General features: G+C 43.3%; 1 protein-coding gene across 1 annotated transcript; it reads left to right on the top strand.

Moving 5' to 3' along the window:
* Window positions 1-12,876: 12,876 nt before the first annotated feature.
* LOC119965670 (fer3-like protein) lies at window positions 12,877-13,362 on the top strand. Its single transcript, XM_038796435.1, has one exon. It carries the CDS (start codon window positions 12,877-12,879, stop codon window positions 13,360-13,362), a length of 486 nt encoding a protein of 161 aa, XP_038652363.1.
* Window positions 13,363-19,825: the final 6,463 nt, after the last annotated feature.

Here is a 19,825-nt window from a genome sequence, read left to right on the forward strand (position 1 = left end):
CTCTCCCACCTCCCTCCCCCTCCCCCCCCCCCCCCCCCCAGCCCTGTGGTTCGCCTTTCCTACCTCTTAGGTTTAGCTGTCCCTCTCCCCCTCTCCCGGTCTATCTCTCCCTCTCATGCTTTGGCTGCTTTCCCCTGGTTCCTGGCTACCTGGCTATTCCTCTGCTTGTTTGTTGGCCACGAACAGGTCCCGGAACAATTGCATGAATGGCTCCCACGTTCTGTGGAAGCCGTCGTCTGACCCTCGGATGGCGATATGATTTTCTCCATTTGGAGAGATTCCGAGAAGTTGGACAGCCAGTCTGCAGCTTTGGTTGGTGCTGCTGAACTCCAGCCAAACAGGATTCTACGGCGGGCAATCAGGGAGGCAAAGGCAAGGGCGTCCGCCCTCCTCCCCAGGAATAGATCTGGCTGGTCTGAAACCCCGAAGGTCTCTGCATATCTTTGTATCATCTGCAAACATAGAAACAGTGCCCTCACTTCCTTCTTCCACATCGTTAATGTATATTTCAATCCTCTGGGACATTTCCAGAATTTAAGGATTCTTAGAAGATTACTACCAATGTATCCACTATCTCTGTACTTGCTTTAATATCCTAGGATGCAACCCATCAGGCGCAGGGGACTGGCATGGTAGCACAGTGGTGAGCACTGTTGCTTCACAGAGCCATGGACCCAGGTTGAATTCCTGGCTTGGGCCACTGTCTGTGTGGAGTCTGCACCTTCTCCCTGTGTCTGCATGGGTTTCCTCCAGGTGCTCCGGTTTCCTCTCACAAGTGCTTGTTAGGTGAATTGGACACTCTGAATTTTCCATCAGTGTACCCAAACAGGTGCCATAATGTGGCGACTAGGGGATTTTCACAGTAACTTCATTGCAGTGTTAATGTAAGCCTACTTGTGAGACTAATGAAAATTATTATTTTATCAGCCTTTAGCTGCATTAGTTTCCCTCGTACTTTTTCTCCAGTCATAATTATTGTATTTATTTCTCCCCCAATCCTTCCTGTTGATTATTTAGTATTTTTTGAATGGCATTAGTGTCTTCCACTGTGAAGACTGATGCATTCATTTAACTCCTCTGCCATTTCCTGGTTCCCAATTAGTATTTCCCCAGTTTCATTCGCTAATGGATCTATGCTCCTCTCTCTTCATTATTATATGTTTAAAGGAGCTCTTGTTGTCAATTTTTATCTTACTTGTTAGTTTACCCTCTTAGTTTACCTTTTCTCTCTTTATTTTTTAGTCATCTTTTGTTGTCTTTAAAAATGTTCCCAATCCTCTGGCTTACCACCAATCTTTGCCATATTGTATCATGTTTTTCTTTCCGTTTAATATTATCCTTAACTTTCTTGGTTAACCATGGTTGATTTATCACTTCTTAGAATCCTTCTTCCTCACTAGGGTACATCTTTGTTGTGAATCATTACTATTTTCATAAACCCATGTCATTGCTGATCAATCATCTTTTTTGATAAACTCCTTTCCCAGTCCATGCCATGCCCTCATTTCTTTGTCAGTACCCTTATTAAGTTTAGCACAGTTTGTTTCACACTCTCAAGTTTATAACTCTCAAATTGAATGTAAATGCTACCATGTTATGGTCACTGTTTCCCAGGAGATCTTTTACTCTGAGATTGTTTACTAAATCTGCCTCATTACACATTATAAAATACAAAGTAGCCTGATCCCTGGTTTGGATCCACAACATTTTGTTCTAACATAACTGTCCCAAATAAACTACATGAGCTCTTCCTTATGGCTTCCTCTGTCAGTTTGATTTTCTCCAATCCACATGAGGATTAAAGTCACCCATGATTAATGTGCTGCTTTTTTTACAGGCCCTCATTATCTCCTGATTTATTCAACAGGGGACCGATAGGCTACTCCCACGAATGCCGCCCTCCCCTTTACTGACCTCCACCTAGGGAAGCAGAGAGGGCTTATTCTTCTTCCAACTCGTATTAACAAAGCTACCCCATCATCATTTCTTTGCTTCCCCCTTCCCCTCCCTTCACACCTACAGTTCATCCTCTGATGTTAGATTCCCTGCTGTTTGATCTTTCACATCTTTTGTCCTCTCTGGGGACAGCCATTAACACTCTTTCCCCTTGGTATCTCTGGCTATTAGCACCCAGTTTCCCTGGGTTTCTGTGGCTATGACTCATCTTTCATTCTCACTCCACAGTATAAATATTTCCCACTTTCTCTGTCTGTTAGCTTTGACAAAGAGTCATCGGACTCGAAACGTTAGCTCTTTTCTCTCCCTACAGATGCTGCCAGGCTTGCTGAGATTTTCCAACATTTTCCCTTTTGTCCCATCATCATTTCCTCTTGCCTGTCCTTATGAAAAGTCTCAAAACCCTGAATATTTAGATCCCAGCTTTGATCTCCTTGTAACCATGTCTCTGTAATGGCTATAAGTTCATACACATTAACGTCAATTTGTGCCATTAATTCATTTATTTTGTGCCGAATATTATATACATTTAAGTAAGGAGCCAGTAATTTAGCCTTTTTATCATTTTTTCCCCCTTTGATCATATTTACTGTTTTTTTAAATGTTTGTACACACTGTTCCTTTCTGTCACTCTCTGGGTATCATTTCATAAATAGCTGTCTTGCAATGATGCCATCTCCGTTTTCTTTGTAAGCCTATGAATCCCCTCTCCAGAACCATACCCCCCTCCCTAGTTTAAAGCCCTCTCTGCTTCCCTAGCTATGGAATTTGCAAGAACACTGGTCCCAGCACAGTTCCAATGATGGGATCCCAACAATACAGACCCACTTTCCCCAACACTGATGCCAGTGCTACACAAACCAACACCCACTTCTCTCACACTAGGGGAGGCAGTGGCATAGTGGTATTATTACTGGACTAGTAATCCAGAGACTCAGGGTAATGATCTGGTGACCTGAGTTCAAATCCAACCATGGCAGATGATGGAATTTAACTCTATGAAACAGTCTGGAATTAAAAGTCTAATGAAGACCATGAAGTCCATTGTCGATTGTTGTAAAAAACAATCTGGTTCACTAATGTCCTTTAGGGAAGAAAATCTGCCATTCCTACCTGGTCTGGCCTACATGTGACCCAACATTGACCCAGGCACTGGAAACAAAAAGGGCAAACCCGGCCCTGCAAAGTCCTCCTTACTAACATCTGGCGACTTGTGCAAAAGTTGGGAGAGCTGTCTCACAGACTAGTCAAGCAACAGCCTGACATAGTCATACTCACAGAATCGTACCTTAAAGACAACATCCCAGATGCCACTGTCATCATTCCTGGGCATGTCATGGCAGAGGTGGCAGTGCAATGGTAAACAGTCAGGAAGGAGTTGCCCTGGGATGTCTTCAACATCGACTCTGGACCCCATGAACTCTCATGGCTTCCAAAACCTTTTTGCCTCCCTTTCCCCAAAAACTCGCCACTGTGTTGGAGTCATGACTGGCACAAAGGAGGAAGATGTTTGGCGGTCAATCATCTCCGCTCCAGAACATAATTGTAGGAGTTCCTCAGGAGTGTCCGAGTCCAACCATCTTTAGCTGTTTCATCAATGACCTCCCTTCCATCATAAGGTTAGAAATGGGGATTTTCACAGATGATTGCACAATGTTCAGCACCATCTGTGACTTCAGATAATGAAGCAATCCATGTCCAAATGCAACAAGACCTAGACAATATCCAGGCTTGGGCTGACAAGTTACATTCATGCCATACAGGTGCCAGGCAATGACAATCTCCTACAAGAGATGATCTAACCATCGCCTCTTGACATTCAATGGCATTATCATTGTTAAATCCCCCACAATCAGTACCCTGGGGGTGATCATGGATCAGAAACTGAATTGGACTAGCCATATTAATACTGTGGCTACCAGTGCAGGCTAAAGGAATCCTATGGTGAGTAATTAACCTCCTGTTCCCCAAAGCCTGTCCACCATCTACAAGGCACAAGTCAGGAGTGTAATGGAACACTCTCCACTTGTCTGTATGAGTGCAGCTCCAACAACACTCAAGAAGCTTGGCACCATCCAGGACAAAGCAGCCCACTTTATTGCCACCCCTTGCCCAAACATTCAATCCCTCCACCACCGACAAATAGTGGCAACCATGTGTACCATCTAATGCGCCAAGGTTCCTGAGGCAGCACTTCCCAAAGCTATGACCACTACCTTCTAGAAGGACAAGAGCAGCAGTTATCTGGGAACCTCACCACCTGGACATTCCCCTTCACGTCACTCACCACCCTGACTTGGAAATACATTGGCATTCCAAGGGGCAAATCCTGGAACTCCCTCCCTAATAGCATTGTGGGTATCCCTGTGAATGCAGCAGTTCAATAAGGCCGCTCACCATCACCTTTTGAAGGGCAACTAAGGATGGGCAATAAATGCTGGCCTAACCAGCAATGCCCACATCCTGTAAATGAATAAAAATAATTATATGATTCATCTCTCTAATTTTGTGTATCCTATGCCAATTTGCAAGTGGCTCAGGTAATAATCCAGTGATTATAACCTTGGAAGTTCTATTGTTTTATTTAGTGCTTAGCTTCTCAAATTCTATATGCAGAACACCTTTCCTCGTTCTGCCTATGTCGTTGGAACCTATATGGATCATGAAAATGTTGCGATCTCTCCCTTCCACTGCATTTGCCTCTCCAACCTGGAACAGATGAAGAGAAGAACTAGCATCTGCCTTTGAACATGGAATTATAATACCAATGTCTCCAAGGACTGTTCAGTAGAAGTTAAATTGTGAACTAGAGAAGTTGTGGGAACACTGGACCAGAAAAAGATTACCATTGACTAATGTTTACATGAAACTGATGATTTTGAGAGTTAATGTAACAAGTTATCTTGCAGTGAAGCAAACTGCAGAAAAGTCTGTGTTTCTAGACTAGGAAATAAATTGAATAGTGTTTCCACATCCTATTGTGTGCAGTGACTTCACTGAGAGTGTTTTTGCCAGTGGAAGACAGGAATGAGTTTGACTACAATCTTCCCTGAAACTGTTCAGGTTGACGCATGAAGAATAGTCATTGGATGAACACTGCGAGTTGCCATTGTTTATTGATGTGACCATCAATTCACACGAGATAGAGAGTTGAAGTGAACAGTGGTTTTAATCAGCTAGAGCAGTGACTGCCTGCGACTGCTCTGCACTGAGAGCCGCCTGCAGGGCAGCAGATCTATATACCTCCCCCACAAGGGCACCAACATGATACAATGGAATTTAATGTAATACAATGGCCCAGAAGTGGAGCCCACAAGGGCATCAACATAGTACAATGTAATGTAATACAGTGGTGAATGGTTGCCGTAATACATTCACCACATCTATGGAACTGTATCCTCACAAAGGTCACCATTTTGAGGAGAGGAATGGTGAAAAGACAAGAAGGCTTGCAAAAATGGCCAAGATCCATGAAATGATCTGGGAGTGTGAAATAAAGTCCACAACATTATCCTGCCAAGAGAATGGGTTACTTCTGAATAAAGCATCAAAATTAACTTTATAATGACAATTGTTAGTCCAGATTTCATTACCTTTTAGCTACCTATTCCATGTGGAAAAGGTTTTTGGCTGGATTCTCTGTTCTTGAAACTAAGTTTCGACGCCGGGGCAGGAGTTGTGGAGTTCCACGACAGAAAAACTTGTGCTGCACCTGGACCGATTCAACGACTGTTGCGGGGCTAGCATCAGCGTCACGTGGAACACAATCGATTCCAATGAGAAACGGTGCTGCATTCGCAATTGACTCTCAGGAGGCAGAGAAGCTGTAGCCGCATATGCATTCTTCATTCCCCACACACACCATCCCTGCCAACACGATGACACCGCACCATGCTTCACCGACACCGAGCTCAAAACTCTCTTGGATGCAGTGGAGGTGAGACAGGCTACCCTGTACCCTGGACAGGAAGGAGGCTACCAGCCGTAACCATTCACCGTGCCTAGGCGCAGGTGGCAGAGGTGGTGAGCGCCACGAGCAACACCATCCAGACTGGCCTGCAATACAGGAAAAAATTGCATGACATGCTCAGGGCGGCCAGGGTGAGTAGGCAGCAACCCCGTCCAACACACCAGTAACCTCCCCACCCCCACCAGGATGGTGGCCAAAACTCAACCCTGCTTCACATGCCAGTACCCATACCAACTGCCATGGTCAGGTTTCCTGGCCTTTGAGGCCACTTGCTATCCACCCCTGAGGCTGCATGCGTCAGACTGTCTAATATAGTCGTTTTCTGTTCCCCCCCCCCCCCCCTCCGCCCCGCCACCCCCTGGAAAAGGCTGCCCATAATCTCCGGGAGTGGGAGAAAACTAGAGGGGGACCACCGGACCGGCAGCCCCTCACCGTGGCTGAGCAGAGGGCCCTGGATGTGGTTGGCAGGCCTGAAGAAAGGGACGTCACCGGGGTGGAGGTCAGCCTCGGGTGAGGAAGTGAGATCCAGCTTAATTGCACTTTCCTGTGACACATGTGTCAACAGCCCAACACCACCACCACCAGCCTCACCACCATCCTCACCCCCACACCACTCTTACCCCCAAACCACCGTCACCACCACCACCCCCATTCCTCCCCAGCCTGCAGTCTAATCATGCGTCTTACCTTGTGTCTTGCATGACCCATTGACAATGGGGTGGGTCCATCCGGTGTTCCTCGCCCCCAGCCAGTGGCACAGCCTGAGCCCCCCACTCCCCGTGTGCCGACCAGAGACTAGGACAGCAGTATGGACGGGAGCCATATTAAGCCTGTGACCCAAGACACTAGAGTCCGGGGATGACACTGACTTTCTATCACAGCTGTCTCCAACACCCTCCACCACCCCAGTGACACTGACTTTGGTTGGGCACGTTAGTGAAGAGGCTCTGGGAACACCCTCTGGTGCAAACCACACACATGCTCCAGTACATCAGGTGGAGGTAGGAACTCCCAAGGGGCCTAGGATTGGAGAGAGGGGCCGAGCCCAGGGACTAGCTCCTGTGCAGTCGGGTTTCAGGGTCAGATGGTCTGATCAATTGTGGAGCTGCAGTCATAGAGCCAGGGACTACATGATGGGTTGTTGGCGAGCATCCTGTACGTGCAGCTGCAGTTGGAGGAGTCCGATCTCTTGTAGGAGCAGACCATGCATGCCACCCAGGCCAACACCACATGGGCAGCCAGGTGCCAGGGCCACCTAGACATTGCAGCAGCACCTTTGATCATGGCTAGTCACAGCAGGCCATGGCTGAGACTGGCGGCAGCATTGCCCAGGTGCTGGCCAATGTGGCACCTATACGGCCGTATGAACCAAGGCCAAGGTGGGTGGTCAGTGGAGTGCGCAGCAAGATGGTTGCCTTGCAGGCAGATGCAATGACAGTCCGTGAGTGGACACTGCCCCGGTTCTGTGTGGGGGTCACCCGGCCGCACAGCCCATTCCCCCACGCCCCTGCTCCGCCCCCCCCCCCCCCCCCCCCCCCCCCCCGTCCCCATTCCAGCCCAGACAGGGACCCCATACCCAGCCAGTATCCAGCCTGGCAGCCTGGGGTTGCGCCTCTCCATGTCCTACCTCCTCTCTCTCCCTCATCAGCCACGACACCGGTTTCATGATTTTAAAAAGCATAACCCGGGTCTTCGGGCCATTGGAGGTGGAGAATCGTGGAAGCCCGAAGAATACCAGGTCGGGCCCACAAATTATATGCCAACAGTGTTTACTGTACGTGCATTCAGAAATGCATTGAATGTGCTGTTGAGGCGACGGAGAATTACAATTTGACATGAAATCGGCGTCCACCGCAATTTCGGCATCAGAACCGATTCATAGAATCATAAAATTTACAGTGTAGAAGGAGGCCATCCGGCCCATTGAGTCTGCACCAGCCATTGGAAAGAGCTCCCTACCCAAGCCCAGACCTCCAACCTATCCGCTTAACCCAGTAACCCTACCTAACTTTTTTGGACACTAAGGGGCAATTTAATATGACCAATCTACCTAACCAGCACATCTTTGGACTGTGGGAGGAAACCGGAGCACCCGGAGGAAACCCATGCAGACACAGGGAGAACGTGCAAACTCCACACAGGCAGTGACCCAAGCCAGGAATCGAACCTGGGACCCTGGAGCTGCAAGCAATAATTCTAATCACTGTGTTACCGTGCCATCTACTTCTCTGCCTAATCGCGTTTCCCGATTCCGGCTTCAAACGAGAGAGAATCCCGCCCATTATATTTGGGTATATTAGAACTGCTGACATTACTGCTGATGCCATTCCTCAATTTACAACAGAATACAATCCTTACTGAAACTGTTGGAAAAACTGGAATTGAATCAAGCTTTTATGCACTATTGTGAATATTGTTTCTGTCAATGTGAAATAAAGATCAGACAAGGGCTAATGTATAAGGGATCAAGTTGATTCCTTGATCAGACATGATTGTGATATGCTGACGGAAATTAAAAATAGCAACATAATTGTAATTGTAAGGAATCCTGTGTCTAAACAAATCAATTTGTTGATTATAATAATGCCTGCAAATTGTGAGATTGGAGTGAATCTTCAGAAACGAAACATACCTTTCACCCAAGCAACAAACTACATTATTGATTTATGAATGTTAACCTTGTTGTATTACTGCATTTCCCATGATCAAGCAACAAGTAAAATCTGTGGTAAATAACAGAATAATACAAATAAAAACTAGAACTTCTATGAGTGTTTATAAACTCTGAATGACAGAAGCATATGCTAGAGGCAGCAAGATGGGTTTTTTTTGCAATGAATTCTCAAGGATGTTATTTGCTAAGTTTTTGAAGACACTGAAAAAATGATCTCCAAATGTTCAACAGTTTCAATTGTGAACCAATGTTAAACTTATGGGAGTAGAACTTCAAAGTGCATTCTCCTGATGACCTGCCATAACCTCAGTAAGAGATCAGCTGAAACATGGGAGAACCAACCTGACAGCTACTTAAACCACTAAAGCAAAAGCAAGGTGGATGCTGGAAATCTGCAATAAAAACAGAAATTGCTGAAATATTCAGCAGTTCTGGCAGCATTCGCGGAGAAAGAAAAAGAGATACCCCAACCATTTGTTCTGTCAAGTCTACTCCATACTTTTATGGTGCAACTTATTCATACCATGAGCATCCTAGAGAAGAAGCTAAACAATATGTTGCAAATGGGAAATAAAGGAAACACCCTGGGCCAATTTAATGGGAGAATAAATTCTCTGGAAATTCATCTCTGAACCCTCATGACAAACAAACCAATTCCAGTGGAATATGGTGATTGAGAGTTACAAACCCAATACCCCACCTACCTGCCACAATCATTACTGTTGGCTATTGTTAGGAACTAATGTAACCTCCTGTTGAACAAGTACAACAAATTCACAATCATTGTTTTAGATGGTTACCTGTTCCCATCCCTGAGAAAAGAATGGCCTCTTGATTGCTAAGCTATGTAACTGTCCCTGATCCTCCCTAACCTACTGAAATGAAATAGCATATACGTGTAGGAACATCTTGCATAAATAAGTCATTCAGCACTTTAACCCTGTTGTGCCATTTACTTAGATCATGGCTGTTCTGTACCTTAACTAAATCCACCCACCTTCATTCCTTAATTTTAATAAACTTACCTTTTAGAAAATTCTAGCCTCCAGGGTCCCAGGTTCAGTTCCCGGCTGGGTCACTGTCTGTACGGAGTCTGCACGCCCTCCCCGGGTGTGCGTGGGTTTCCTCCGGGTGCTCCGGTTTCCTCCCACAGTCCAAAGATGTGCGGGTTAGGTGGATTGGCCATGCTAAATTGCCCGTAGTGTCCCAAAAAGTAAGGTTAAGGGGGGGGTTGTTGGGTTACGGGTATAGGGTGGATACGTGGGTTTGAGTAGGGTGATCATTGCTCGGCACAACATCGAGAGCCGAAGGGCCTGTTCTGTGCTGTACTGTTCTATGTTCTATGTCTCAGTTTGAAGTGCGTCTATGTTTTAATTATTTTCAAAACCTCAATAAAATCCTCAACATCTATATTTTCTAGATTAAAAATACAAAGTACATAAATACTGCCATAATAAAGGACATGAACAATTATTTTAAACAGTATTTATGTTCAATCTGTTAATTGTAAATAGTTGTTGTAGTTGATCTCTGAGTAGAATACCGTCATTTTCAATGGTGCAGCTTGGAGCTGTGGAATAAAATGTGGCAAGTAATGATTAGGGGCAAAAACTGGAGTGACGAATGTGGATTATAACTCAAAAAATTTGACTACATCAATTAATCTTGATCTGCCTCTTTTTTTTGTTGATACATTTTGTCAAAGCCGGTACTGAGCTTCGACTTTCGTACCATGTGCCGGTTTATGCTGAAGCAGGACAAGAGTTTAACAACCAGCGAGCGGGACGCCGAGAAGTACTCTGACTATGCCGACTGGTCAGCAAGCATCTCCCCTCCTAATTTAGCAATGGACGTACAACGGGGATTTTTTTTGGGAGGGGGTGGAGGTCAAAACTGTTGACAGATCTCTGACAGTTTAAAATGCAGCTGAGATAGCAACTGAAAGTGGAATGAAAGAGGAAAAAGTTTCAACTGAAAGTGGGAGGAAAGAGGAACAAATTTCAACTGAAAGTTGAATGAAAGAAGAAAAATTTTCAACTGAAAGTGGAATGAAAGAGGAAAAAGTTTCAACTGAAAGTTGAATGAAAGAGGAAAAAGTTTAAACTGAAAGTGGGAGGAAAGAGGAAAAAGTTTCAACTGAAAGTGGAATGAAAGAGGAAAAAGTTTCAACTGAAAGTGGGAGGAAAGAGGAAAAAGTTTCAACTGAAAGTGGGAGGAAAGAGGAAAAAGTTTCAACTGAAAGTGGGAGGAAAGAGGAAAAAGTTTCAACTGAAAGTGGGAGGAAAGAGGAAAAAGTTTCAACTGAAAGTGGAATGAAAGAGGAAAAAGTTTCAACTGAAAGTTGAATGAAAGAGGAAAAAGTTTCAACTGAAAGTGGGAGGAAAGAGGAAAAAGTTTCAACTGAAAGTGGGAGGAAAGAGGAAAAAGTTTCAACTGAAAGTGGGATGAAAGAGGAAAAAGTTTCAACTGAAAGTTGAAGGAAAGAGGAAAAAGTTTCAACTGAAAGTGGGAGGAAAGAGGAAAAAGTTTCAACTGAAAGTGGGAGGAAAGAGGAAAAAGTTTCAACTGAAAGTGGGATGGAAGAGGAAAAAGTTTCAACTGAAAGTTGAATGAAAGGAAAAAGTTTCAACTGAAAGTTGAATGAAAGAGGAAAAAGTTTCAACTGAAAGTTGAATGAAAGAGGAAAAAGTTTCAACTGAAAGTGAGAGGAAAGAGGGAAAAGTTTCAACTGAAAGTGGGAGGAAAGAGGAAAAAGTTTCAACTGAAAGTGGGATGAAAGAGGAAAAGGTTTCAACTGAAAGTTGAATGAAAGAGGAAAAAGTTTCAACTGAAAGTTGAATGAAAGAGGAAAAAGTTTCAACTGAAAGTTGAATGAAAGAGGAAAAGTTTCAACTGAAAGTTGAATGAAAGAGGAAAAAGTTTCAACTGAAAGAGGGAGGAAAGAGGAAAAAGTTTCAACTGAAAGTGGGAGGAAAGAGGAAAACGTTTCAATTGAAAGTGGGATGAAAGAGGAAAAAGTTTCAATTGAAAGTGGGAGGAAAGAGAACTTTCTTTTAGTGAGCTACCAGTATTGGCAGCGTGAAAATAACGTCCTCGTTTTAATGTGTACATGGAAAAGCCCAGCCGCAGCCAAGCTGCTGTGATTGTGTTAAATAAGGTAACACAATCCTAGCAACAACTGAGCAACCGGGGGCAGAGCTCCTCTTTACTTACATTTCTTTTAGAGACAACACAAAGGTCAAAGGAGAAGTTTCATACTTTCCTCACCTGAGACTGAACCACAGTTTGACCTAAATTAATCAACTTCGATGTAAAGGTATATTGAATTTCGTATTATAATATTTTCAACAATTGAGAAAATGAAGTGCTAAAAAAATATTGATTCACGCCGTGGAGGATGAAATGCCAGACAACTCCTCCGATATGACCATTGTAAGAATGTTCTTATTTCCCAATGTTGAATTAACAATTTAAGTAACTGTAAAAAAAAACATTGACAGCAACTTGTGGCACAAACTAACCCCAACATTGAAAGTTTCAATGGCCCCGGTTGTGTACAAAAGATAAAACTCAATAAAAACAAATCTTGGTTCTTTATTTTGGCTGCTACTTGGGGGAGATTGTTTAACTCATTTGTCGAAGAAAGCTGTCTTGAGTTATTCACAGGGATGTTATATACGGTTCTTCCACCGCTCAGTTAGTATAATGGAGATCCCATTATTCAGCTTCCATTGCACTCGGGTACAACGTCAACAGTTGATGGTGACCCTTTGTGTGCAGGTCCTGTCGACTCAATATCATTAAACCATACATGCACTTGCCAAGGGGCCTGGAGATTTCAGCAGAGTTTACGGGATCAGTCCCAGAGAATGATAAACCAACTGACTGCTTTAGAAACACGAAAGAATTGCGTCCCCAAGTATGTTAAGAAGATTTAAGAACACACAGCAGGTAAGAGCTGGGAACGATTGCCAACAAGGATCTAAAGTTGGTGGTTTTGAAAGGATGCTATCATTTTTAAAGTACTCCGAGAGGTATCCACGCGCCTGAATGTGTCGGTTGTCTGCACTCATCAATGTTAAACTCGGCTCTTCTTTTTGTACTCTCTATTTTCCCCATTTAATCCCATTAGCTTTGTGGTTATAAATATTGATGTCCTCACAGAGCAGGCAATAGCAGCAAGCGGGATTGTCCCATAACTGACATGTCATCACCTGTTTCACCAGACGCACTCCTCCTGAAGGTTATCTTTTGAATCTGCAGAAAAAAAAATCCAATGGAATTTCAAGAAGACCTCATGGATTCTTCTGTCCTGGACTTTGTGACAGAAACAGATTTTGATCAGTGCTCCCCGGGATCAGACCAGACCCAAGTGCACAGCGTGGACCTCTGCGACAGGCTGTGCGATTTTGCGGGGATACGGGCGTTTTCGGATGAGCCAACTCCATTTGCAGCGGCGAGGGAGCAGGTGGATGGGTTTGGAGAAGAGGGAACCCTGAAGGTGGGCTCTCTCAATTCGCTGATGGTCAGACCCCAAAGGAAACGTGTGATCACCTATGCTCAGCGGCAGGCTGCCAACGTCAGGGAGAGGAAAAGAATGTTCAGCCTGAATGAAGCGTTTGATCAGTTAAGGAAGAAAGTTCCTACCTTTGCTTACGAAAAACGACTGTCTAGAATTGAGACCCTACGACTGGCCATTGTCTATATCTCGTTTATGACTGAACTTTTGAGTAATAAAGAGAAAAATCCAATTCCAGAATAATTCTATGTATATATTTATATATATATATTTGGCAGATACTTTATTACAACCTGCAAAGGAGCCTTAATCGTATTCGGATGGTTTTTAAAAATGGGCTCATTTCTAGCTGAAATCATCACAGGAGACCAGGCCGTTACACTGCTCAACAATTCCACTTTGAGGACTTGTTTGCAATGGATGATTTAAGCATAATCTTGACTCCCCATGACCCGATCAGAAAAATGCTAGTCATTTATGATTTCAAATGTGTTTAAAATTGTACACGCCAAAATATTTTGGATATGGCGGATTTCGTATCAACACTGCAATATAGGCGGAACGAGCTATCACAAAAGAACTATTCAATGTCAAACCAACTAAGTGTATAAAGTATTAATGTTTGTATGAGGTAAGCTTAAACCTTTTGCAACATTTCACACGATAATTCACTTTGGAAAGGAAATAATCCTAATAATCCATTCAGATATTACCAACAGAAGGTGTGATTGCAGAGAGACTAATTCGATGTACAGCCAGAATTGCATTTAGGAAATTAAGGAGAGGAAAAAAAACGATTCAACATTGCGATTTTTCAATTGGGAAAGGCTGATGTAAAGAATCCTGAGAAGTGCAAACGTTGTGATACCGGGACTGAAAGAGCGGAGAGCAATGTTAGAAAATGTGGATGCCACTTATCCAGCCATTCTTCTCCAGCATTGCGGCCGGATGCCTTAGAAACGGCGGCGCTCCTTTTGTTGGAGGTTCACACGGGGACTAATTGGCTTTTGATAACTGTTGATTCTGGCTCGTTATACCTGCAGGTGGGAGGGCTTAGGCTTCACAGGGAGAAAAAAAAGTTAAACGAATCGTAAGTTTAATTATTTTGGCATTAACCTTTAAAACGTATTTCAGTTCGACACTGTTACATAATGGATATCCTGAAAGGCGGACACAACAAATCTCTGTCTCCTCTTTCCGAGAGAAGGCTGTGTGTATGCCATTGGGCTGGGTGCTGCTTGTGAATGGAATTAGCAACCGCTGTGTGGTATTCTTTGTGAAATGACTGAAATAGGAGTAAACATTGGCACCTGTTTGCAAACGGCGAAGTAAATAAATACTAAAACTCAACGTCACCCTCTTGCACTCTCCCAGTTCTACATACAGTGGAGTTTGTTTTGTTTTGTGTTGAAGGTTTCTGAATGTCTCTGAAGTGTTGTTCATGCTTACTGCTTGACCTATTGATGGATTCCACTCTCTCCCCTCTCACACACACAAACCCTCTCTCATCTTTCTCTGACCGTTACAGATTAGACGCCAAACCACCTTGCGCGTTTTTTTTAAGTGAATAGAAAAGTACTGCGACTTATTTCGAAATAATAAGTGGAGATGCTGCTGCATTTGAACTGAATGGGATACATGACTGTATGTTTTCCGGAAGGATCGCTGTGGTGCATTCCAGGGATAACTGTGGAATGTCAAGCAACAGCAATAAACTTCATTTGTACTTGTTTGTGTTTATTTTGGAATTCGAGCGAACTGGCGTCAAACAGTTGCCTTTGCTTCTGCGGGTTACAGTATCAAGTGCCTACTTTTATCAACCACTTCCGCAATGACTTCTATTAAATCCTTGCCTTTAGTACAATCCGCATCGTTGCCGATTGATCAGCAGTTGAACGAGCAGGTGAGAATTGGACTCCTGGTCAATGTGATTCTTCCTTCCCGCTTAATAATGTCCTGTAAGTGTGTGTGTGTTGTGTGTGTTTGGGATGGTGTACCTGTACCACTGTCAGCCTGGGCGCCCAGTTTGGAGCAATTCTGCCCTGCACTCCTCAGATGCCTTATTGGAAATATGTGAAATTCAGCATCAGTGGCCGTGGATTCTGCTTCACCAGGTCCGCTTCCACTCCCTTTTGAGAAGATGTTGGAAGAGCGAAAGTAAACGGACATTAGATGCAAATGCGAGAATTTAGTTTCACCGCGTTCCTGTAAATTACAAACGATACGATGCCAGCTTATTAACTAGATAATACCATGTTCACAACTTTCCAGTGTATCTTGTATTGCTAGTGTGTTATTAAATTTAGAAATCTGCATTCTGAAACAACATCGATCGGATTTCGTTATGAGGTGCTAGGCTGACGATTGTCCAACTTGAAACTTTTAGTTTTTAACTGTATCACGCCTGCACACCCCAATGTAACGATACGTGGTACATCCACATCCAGCTCCAAACTTACTCGACATTATTAACCAAGTCAAAGTTGCTTTGCATTGCATGGGCTTGTTGCGCCTCTATTTCCAAAGCAAGCTGCAAAGTTGGTAAAATTGCATTGGCACTTGCAAAGTTTGCGTTCAGATTCTAATTTCAGGTGTAACGGTTGACCAGCCGCCTGTTACCCAATTTAATCCTAACACAAGAGCGCCTCCTACAGCCTACATACGGCGCTTTTATCCGTGTGCCAGTGCAGAGGTTTCCCACTGCCAGGAGAGAGGCTTCCAGTCCAGCAGCTTGGCTGGAGTCGAATCTTTGTTAAACATGTGAGCTGGCTGTAATCAAACACATACCAGAAGGTTGTCACATCACAGACTGGCGGGGGGAGTGTAACATAAAGGAAACAGAAAGGAAAACATGAATAACGGGGAAGGTACAAAACTGACCCGGAGGAAAATACCAATAGGACTCGGGCTATCTCTTTTTAAATATTTTTTCATGGGGTGTGGATGTTGCTGGCAAGGCCAGCATTCATTGATCATCCTTGAATGCCCTTGAACTGAATGGATTGCTTGGCCACTTCAGAGGGCAGTTAAGAATCAACCACATTGCTGTGGGTCTGAAGTCAAATGTAGGCCAGGACAGGTAAGGATGGCAGATTTCCTTCCCTAAAGGACATGAGTGAACTAGATGTTTTTATAAAGAATTGATGATAGCTCTACGGTACCAAAACTGAGACTCGCTTTATATTCCAGAGTTTAAAAACATGCTGCAGTGGATTTTGATCACGGTGCAGTAGTCTGGGCCTTTGAGTGACTCACACAATCATATTACAACTACACCATCATTAGCTACAGAGCCATTAGATATCAGACTGTGTATACTTCCTATCAGCCAGGAGCTATATATTATTTTAAGAGCGGTAAAGAAAAGTAAGCCAATTGAGATCGAAGTTCTCTTTGACTTCGTTGGAGACCAAAGGTAGTCATTGCATTAGTCACAACTTCTACAGGAGAATAGAAAGATAATGGGAGTAACCAGTACCAGCATACTCTGTGGATCGTGGTCTCCACAGTGGACATTAGCCAGGACTTAATTTGATTTCCACTTTAACTGTGATGTGGAGATGCCAGCTTTGGACTGGGGTGAGCTCAGTAAGAAGTCTTACAACACCAGGTGTAAGTCCAACAGTTTTGTTTCAAATCACAAGCTTTCGGAGCACAGCTCCTTCCTCAGGTGAATGAAGAGGTTGGTTCCAGAAACATATATACAGACAAAGTCAAAGATGCAAGACAATACTTTGAATGTGAGCATTTGCAGGTAATTAAGTCTTTACAGATCCAGAGAGAGGAGTAATCCCAAGTTAAAGAGGCGTGAATTGTCTCAAGGCAGGACAGTTGGTAGGACTTTTAACTGAGTTGGGCTTCAGCACCAGGAATCACATTGAAGGTTTTACTGATACCAAATTCATCAGTTGGTGTTGGGGGGCAATGAATTGCGAGGAACAACACAGGAGACTGCAGGAAGACATCTATTTGTCAGAGGAATGGGCAGATGGATGGCAGATGCTGGACAATTCAGATACATTTGAACAAGTTCTTTTGGACAAAGTGAAAATAAGTATAACCTAAAAGATCTAAGAGATCTACCATGAAGGCACAATGAGGGATAAATTCTATGGCCACTGCCAGGGCAGGCAGCGGTATTTTCCCCTAAGATATCATTGAGAACTTCCGACCGGGGAATGCAAGCAACGATTGAAAGCACTGCTTCTTCCGATGAATGGGTGTACGACACTAACAATTTTCTCACCATCGTCCTGAAACTCTGTATGGTTCTCCCAGGCTCTTGATACTTCGACGAGAGACTGGAGAATTCTCCAGAGGAAGAGCCTAAATGACTAATTTCAGCTACTTGTACTATTTATTTCTCTCAGTATTCTGCTGGTCCCGTGCCAAATTTATATTGGGAAACTGGGCGAACTTTTTTCAAGGTCAGCGATTTTTAACAATAAGAGCACAGGTCGTCACAATTATTTCAAAAAATGATGTTCAGGTCCTCATAGGAGTATCGAATTGCAAAGAGGCAATGCTGAATTCGTACAAGACATTAATTAGGTTATAGTTAGAAAAATTGTGGAAATTCAAAGAATACCTACAGTGCAGAAGGAGGCCATTCCACCTGTCGAGTCTACACTGACTCTTCAAAAGATCACCCCACCTTGGCCCAATCCCCCACCCTATCCCCGTAACCCGATCAAACCTTTGGACACATTTTTGATATGGCCAATCCACCTAATTCTGGGTACTCATGAGATATTGGAGACATAGAAAAGATACAGTGAATATTTGATAATTGTATGAGGATACAAGTTTTGTTTTTAAAAAGCTTTTCAGAGAGCAAAGAATCACATAATCTTTGCAATACAGAAGGAGGCCATTTGGCCCTTCGAGTCTGCACTAGCGTTCTGAAAGAACATTCTATCTCATCCCATTCCCATGCCTTATCCTCATAACATTGCACATTATTTCTTTTCAGATAGCATTTGACAATTGGGACAGAAAAAGTTTACATAATTTGAATAGGTAAATAGTAAAACGCTGTTGGTACGAGGGAGGGATGGACACAAGGTTATTATTAAAAAGATAAAGGAGGAAAATAAATCAGTTTTTTTTCCATTCTGGAGCTAATTGGAACATGAAAAACATTACAACAAATATTGAGGAAGGCAGTAATACAGGGTGGATGATGCAATCTCAGTACAGTAACTGCAGGCCAAACAAAGGGGCATAGATCCAGGTGTCTTAATTACAAGATAAACACCTCAGAGAAAAAAATCATTTAAAAAATGTATCTCCCCTTTGTGCCCATTGCCAACAAATGGTTCAAACTTTCCTTTCATTTCATAGGGCTCCAGTCTGATTTGAATAATTTTCATAGTCTTAATGGACCAAGTGCAAAATGGTGTGAAAGCTCCTGGTTACATGGCAAATCCTCGCTGAATTGGCCTGAACTAAATGCTTGGCATGGAGCAGATCACAAGTGTGAATCACAAGTCACCTGATAAGATTGAGTGCTTGAGGACATTGCATTTGGTAATTTGCCTCAATACTATTGTTTAAAATGGGATTAGATATTTCAAACAGAACATGAAGATATATGGGGTAAGAACAGGAAAATAGGATTATATACACAGAGCTCAAGTTAAAAAAAACCTAGAGTTAGCACAGCCATTGTGGGTGGGGTGGCACAGCGGCACAGTGGTTAGCACTGCTGCCTCACAGCTCCAGAGTCCCAGGTTCACTTCTCTCCTCGGGTGACTGTCTGTGTGGAGTTTGCACTTTCTCCTCGTGTCTGCATGGGTTTCCTCCAGGTGCTCCGGTTTCCTCCCACAGTCCAAAGATGTGCTGGTTAGTTGGATTAACCATGCTGAATTGCCCTTAGTGTCCAAAAAGGTTGGGTGGGATTACTGGGTTACGGGGATAGGGTGGATGTGTGGGCTTAAGTAGTGTGCTCTTTCCAAGGGCCGGTGCAGATTTGATGGGCAGATGGCCTCCTTCTGCAATGTAAATTCTATGACTCTATGATTGAATGGCTTGTTTTTATGCTGCAATTTCTACAATTCTATTTGTTAGTATGCCACACTATACATTCATTGCATTGCATGCTGTAATTGAGTAACATAGCACAGGTAGATGTGATTTGGCCATTATGGTTATGGTCGGTTGTGCTTTGGACCAGCTCTCCAGTGGGATCCAACTTTTTGTTTTTTACCTAATATCATTTAATTTTTTTCATTTTCAATTATGAATTCACTTCTTAAAAACTAGTTTGGATACGTTTTCATTACTGTTTACTGTAAGGGATCATACCTAAAAAAAAAGCTTTCCAATATCTTCCTTTCTCCTTTTAATGATAAAATATTGTCTGTGCATTTAACTCACTGATCAATAAAAAACCTTCCTTTTCATCAAAGCTTTCCTAATTGTCAATATTTCAACCAATTTTACTTTGATGGTCCAAAGCAATGAACCCTCATTGCACAATTTCAGATTCTATTTCTTTGTATTATCTCAGTTAATCTTTTCTTCTTCCACTCATTTGTTCATCCCTTCCTTTTTACTTCAGTGAAAATGTGGCAAATGATAATCATTCAGTCTCCTGGCACAACTTCCATATCCATGAATGTTTGAAAGACTGTTGCCATGGCCTCTGCTATTTCCTCTCTGACATACTTCAGCACTCTAGCAACATAGTAAGTTAGTTATTTTG

This window comes from Scyliorhinus canicula, chromosome 5 (assembly GCF_902713615.1).
Source record: "Scyliorhinus canicula chromosome 5, sScyCan1.1, whole genome shotgun sequence".
In the NCBI taxonomy this organism is placed as follows: Eukaryota; Metazoa; Chordata; class Chondrichthyes; order Carcharhiniformes; family Scyliorhinidae; genus Scyliorhinus; species Scyliorhinus canicula.

Coding starts and splice junctions, on each gene's coding strand:
- LOC119965670 (XM_038796435.1), top strand. CDS start 12,877: ATGGAATTTCAAGAAGACCTCATGGATTCTTCTGTCCTGGACTTTGTG.